We start from the raw sequence: 5,953 nt of genomic DNA, 5'->3' as shown, positions 1-5,953 counted from the left end.
TAGGGCACTATGGGTGTATGGATCCTTGGATAAGTGCAGTGTAATAGGGTTTTGAATTGAGTGAAGAAAAAAGAGGAGTACATTATGCCATGAAAGTGGAAATGCACTAAGAAGAATGGCAGTTTGGACTTCATCTCCATTCCAATATGAATCATTTCCATTACTTTTAGCCACTGTTTTTGCCTCTGCATTTTGTATCTCAGTATCATATATATATATATATATATAATAGTCAAATATTCAAACAAAATTTATCAGGTATATTAATAAATTACCAAATTATGTTTGAATGGGATACTAAATAGCCCTCCCCTTTGTTATAAAATAGTACAACTCTCTCTACATTTTCTTATTCAGCAGCAAGTATCAAGAGAAAGGTCATCATTATCAAGAAAGAGCCTCACACAGACAGTCGTGGTAAGAACAAATTTTAAAAATAGTGATAGTGGTTTGGGGCATAAAAAAAGGTGAACTTGACTACAAAGAGATGGCTTATGAAGAGATCAAGGTGTTGAGTTGGCAGCAATCGTCTTCTGAATCCAGCTCACGTAGTTGCACACCTTGGTGTAGATACCAGGTTTTCCTCTTTGAGCACAGCCGTAGCCCCAGGAAACAACACCCTGGAGCTGTCCATTGCAGACTACAGGGCCACCAGAGTCACCCTGAATCACAAAGAAAAGATAAGGCAGTTAAAGCTCTCACATTTGTCTACCTGAAAGCATGGACTCCAAGTTGTTCCTCCATTATCTTGGGCCATTTTCATAAGTTTTCCATGAAATAACTTCTCTACCCCTTGAAAGTCAAGCTTCAATCTCCTTAGTGTGCCGATATTCTATAACTTTCTTTCTTATACATCCAAGCCTTTCATTAGTCAACCAATCAACCCATGACAATGTAAGAACTCAGGAGACTGAATGAATTTTCAAAGGCTCTGGTCTCTTTTCAAAGTCTATTGTAAATGTTTGAAGCACACGGTCATATGGAAGGTTTGTCGTAAATCTGCGTATCTTTTTATATTTAGTTCTACTCATCAATATTACAGAGACAATTAAAATTTATCCCAAATCTACTCATTATCCCTCAGCAACATCTCAGAGATGGTGGTAGTGTCCCCCCCTTCTCTCTCCAGAAGAGCAGAAGTGAGGTAAGAGAGAGGATGAGTAAGAGAGAGAACAACCAGAAACAAACTCACCTGGCAAGAGTCCTTTCCACCCTCCAGGAAGCCCACACAGAACATGTTGCTGGTGATCTTGCCTGGATAGGAACTTTTGCAAGAAGTGTCAGAGAGGACAGGAGCATCAAAACACTGAAGAAGCGCAGGGTATTTGGCTGTCAAACACAAGAATGAGACAGAAGATCATCCAGTGTTGTAGGAAAGGTATTTTCCAGCCTTTTGTCTCTTTCTTAACATCTATTCTCTCTTTCAATTCCCTAGTGGCTTATAACACTTTTGAGAAAGTTTGCTTACTAACTTTATTCAAGTCACAACAGAAGGTAAAAATAAAAATCTGGTATAAGTGTTGGTGTCCACAACTCTCAACAGATGTATACTTAAAGGAACACCAAATCTTTATAACGCTTCCATCTACTTTCCTCCACTATTTCGGTTAAATACATTTGTGTTTTCCCTATTTCATTTTTGTTGTGTCTACTGTATGGTCTCAGCACAAGTATTTTCTCCACTAGAGTGTGTGCATCCTTAAGACTGCCTGTATCTAAATCTATCCTCAGAGAACCTTCCCTTGAGTGAGAATTTGGACCACCTTCCCCGGCTCCCAACATGCCTTTCTTCTCTAGCCTTCTCACACATGGTAATTGAGTCTCAGTGATACTTACTGCCACTGCTCAGGGTGTTTCCCCAGCCAGACACAAGGCACTTAGTACCAGATGTTGGACAAGCTCTTGGCAGAGACACAGTGGACACTCGAGAGTTGAGGGTGGCAGGTGAATTCAGCTTAATCAACATGATGTCATTATCATAGGTGTTTTTGTTATAGTTGGGGTGGCGGATGATTTTAGCTGCATCAATAAATTGCTCACCACCCTCAAGGACGTTAATGTTGTGTTCTCCCAGGCGCACCTGAATTCGGCTGGATAGAAAAATCAGCATTTTTCAAAGTATCCAATTTCAATTCCCCCATTTGCCAATCATGCAAAAAAGCATAAATATTCACACAGGCGATTTTATACCCAAGGTAGCAGTGTGCGTTCCCTTCCTGCTTGCAGGTCAGAGAATTCCTTGCTAAAGTGTCCCTGATAGTTAATACAGAATCACAGTTCACTGTACATTAAAATACATGATGTAAGATAGGAAGAAACTCCCCTACTAATTAGTTGGCGATGAAGATCAGATTGGATATTTTCACTCTGGTTGTAATTCTTAAGGATTTGAGATATACGATATATACAAGAATGTGAGCTATTGAGATGAATACAAGTACACAGTGGGATGAAGCGGGAATCAGAAAAAGTGTCAGGATCAAAGGTGAGAACCACCACACCTGTATGAAAAGGAGTACAGTGTTACAGGACAGAATTATGTGTGCTTGGTTTTAATAATGTACTTAAAATACAGAGTTTTTAAAATCTCTATGTGGCCATTTCCCTTTGTTAGAGATAATATAGTGGTTCAGAATCAACAATGGTTGATTAAGACTCTTCTAGGTCCTTAGTATCATCACTTAGGAAGACAGCAGTGAATTCTGTAGCAACACTCCACATACATGTCCCTCAGTAAATAACTATCTGTTGAGATAGAATCAAGCTCTTGGTGTCTGATGTTTTAAAGATTCATTTTTAATTATATGTCCATATGTATGTGGGTGGGTGGGTATGTTCAGGTGTGAATGCAGGTATCCATTTTGTCCAGAAGAAGGTATAAGATTCCCTGACCCCGGAGTTACAGGTTGCTGGGAATCATTAGATGTGGGTTCTGAAAATCAAACTCGGGCCCTCTGGAAGAGCTGCGAATGCTCTTAATTGCTGAGTTATCTCTACAGTCCAGTATCTGAATGCTTTCACCGTCCTGTATAGCTGTGCATCTTTTCTAATTATATTTTGACAGGGCTAAAGGAAAATATGGCTTTAGAGCATAGAAAGGTGAATGTTGGTCACTTACGATTTGTAGCAGTGAGCTGCTGAAACAACCCACTGGGAATTGATGAGGGAACCACCACAAAAATGATAGCCACCATTCAGGGACACCTGATAGGGAAGAGAATTCCTCTGACAGGTGTAGCCTCCAACAATCTTGTCATCATCATCATCATCATCCATGGGGAAGGCCACTGAGAAGAAAGTTGGACACCCTTGTACATCCACCATATAAGTCTGTTTTACAATTGTTTTGCTTTGTTCTCATATAATCAAGAAATGGTGGTTCTAAGATATTGTGCTTTATTTTTGAAATTTTATTATTTGTGCCACTAAAATCTAGTATTTAAAAATCACTTTTAAAGAAGTATAATTTTTCTTTTTTTCTTGAAATGTAAATAATGTATTGCATTCTTACATATATGCCATATGTATGAATATATACCCACCTATACATGCCCATAGATACTCACAAGTATATTAAAGACAATCAGAGATCCCTGACTGTGACTATTTAAGGACGTAAGGGGCACTTTATAATAGAACGCTGCTGGGAAGCCATGTAAATGGATAGGTTTGCATTAATCTTGACTGATGATAAGTTGTTGGCATGGCATGCCTGTCTCCACAAGAAGAAAAGGAGAAATCTGAAAGTATTTTTCCTTTAGAAAAACCCTTATTTGATGTTTTTATACTCCTTATCTCTCATAGTGCTTGTTATTTAAGTTTTTATAAACAATTTCATCAGTCATTACAGTATTCCCTTTCCAAACCTTTGTTTGTGCCAACAACCTTTGTAACACATGCCCCTAGATTGTGTAGTAGTACTCACTGTTATCAGGGCTTCTTACAGTCCCAAAGTCTTCCATTATTTTAATGAGCCAAGATATTTTCTTAGCTAAGATAATTTCACAAGTATTCACAGATATATCTAATTATTTCCACTGAGTTCTGGGAACTCTACCATTACATTTCAGTAATACAATTTTACTTGTATCCTTTAATTTGGGCCCAGGCCTGTAATTCCTACTGCTTTGGAGGCTGAGGCAGAATGATGTTAAGCTTAAGAGCTGTCTGGGCTATGGAATGTGCTCAAAGGTAGCACAAGACTCAGTATGAAAATTAAAAATTAAATAGACATTTGAATATGTTTATTTGGTAAATATTTTCTTGGTATGCACTAAGCTTGGGTTTAGCCCAAAATATGATCCTTGTATTGTGAACCGTAAATAAATTGCTAACACTAATATAGAAGTGGTAATGCCCCTAAATTTAATCAGTTGCATTACATATGGCTTTACATCAGGGAGACTTTATTAAAAGGACAGAAAGAGTGTAACCCAAAAGTTTCTTTCTAAGAGAAGTAAAATGTGCTTTCCTGTCTTGACTCCTAGGCCAAACAATCAGTTTTTCAGTACTTAGGAGACTCAAGTTTGACATTTACATCCTCTTTGAGGAGCACTGGTTACTATTCTTTCCCCTGACCACCACCAAAGGATTTGTGTGTGTGGAAGGGTAGGGTTGTGAACATGAGTGTAAGTCTCTGAAACAGCCAAAAAATTCCCTTCCCCTTTCTGGAGCTGGTGCTACAGGTGTTGTGAGCCACATGACGTGGATAATGGGAACTGAACTCAGGTCCTTTGGAAGAGCTCATAAACAGTTAACCATCCCTGCAGCACTAGGTTACTGTTATTTATGTCAGTATTCCATAGAAGTCACAACAAACAATTCTTTTGTTGTGTGGCATCCTCACCCTTTCCCCCCAGACTCTATCTGGAAGTTCAAGCCAGTCTTCTTACTTACAGTATCAGTGCTGTGCCATGATATTTTAATGCAAGCAAAGTTTAATTATTCATCAATCATGCACTACACAATGTTGGTCTCACATCTTAATCCTCCTATAAACAAACTCTATAATTCCAGCTGCAAAACGCTAATTTGGTTACATGATTCATTCTTTCTGACTTGCTCATTAAAGGGACTCACCCGCAGCTCCAAGGAAGGCAAGAAAGATCAAGGTCTTCATGGTTGCTCACTGTGTCTGGAGCAGTCAATAGGATGAAGGCTGTCTCCCCACAGCTATTTATACCTCCAGGTCTTTTATTGACACCATAGGTTCCAGGAAAGATCTTTCATTGGAAACTCAAAAATCTAAACTTAGAGTTCAATTAATGAGAGATGGAAGATAATGCAGGACAAAATCTAAACACCAATCCATTTCTTCTCAAAGGTTGTGGGAATGGAAGAAACGAGCTCACCTGGTGGGAACTGGTCTCCATAGTAAGAAAACAAGTTGGAGTAAGGTCACAAGGCAGAGCTTCAGGTTTTCAGCTTCTCAGACAAAAATCATAAGTATTCTGAAATTTCTGATGTGAACATTTTTCTAAAGAACTTACGGAAACCCTGGTCATTCACATGGCATAATTTATAATTACTCATAATAGTTGCATTGTCCTAGGGTCATTCTAAAAGTCCACATCCACATTAAGACTCCATTACTAGTGGGAAAGACCCTCTCTCTCCAGGAAAGGACAATTCTTATTTAAAATTCTGATAGATAACATAGGCAAAGTTAAAGATGAGAACGTGTATCTACCTCTAGCTTGTTTTATGTCTAGGATATGGTGGCTCCCTTTCCTGTGCTTCCACTGCCCAGGGTCTCAATTGGATTCAGTCCATGGCTACATGAACCAAAAATATTAAAATATTCTAGAAATTCATAACTTTGATATAACTATATCATAGCATAACATTGTTATATCTTTCATTTTATTTATATTTTCTACTTTTTTGCACATTGTGGTCTTCTATCTCTTAATGTTTACTTGTAAACTAAATTTCTCATAATGAAAGTTATATA

At 38.2% G+C, this 5,953-nt stretch overlaps 1 protein-coding gene across 1 annotated transcript; it reads right to left on the bottom strand.

Moving 5' to 3' along the window:
* Positions 1-503: 503 nt before the first annotated feature.
* On the bottom strand, positions 504-5,221 carry LOC127194826 (cationic trypsin-3). The gene is made up of 5 exons (XM_051152401.1): positions 5,080-5,221; positions 3,119-3,287; positions 1,837-2,090; positions 1,193-1,329; positions 504-662 (listed from the first exon to the last, which is right to left on the bottom strand). Exons 1-5 carry the CDS (start codon positions 5,117-5,119, stop codon positions 504-506), a joined length of 759 nt encoding a protein of 252 aa, XP_051008358.1. The 5' UTR covers positions 5,120-5,221.
* Positions 5,222-5,953: the final 732 nt, after the last annotated feature.

Source organism: Acomys russatus, chromosome 10 (assembly GCF_903995435.1).
Source record: "Acomys russatus chromosome 10, mAcoRus1.1, whole genome shotgun sequence".
Taxonomy (NCBI): Eukaryota; Metazoa; Chordata; class Mammalia; order Rodentia; family Muridae; genus Acomys; species Acomys russatus.
Note: the sequence above shows the minus strand (reverse complement) of the source record. Positions and strands in the feature narration are given on the sequence as shown.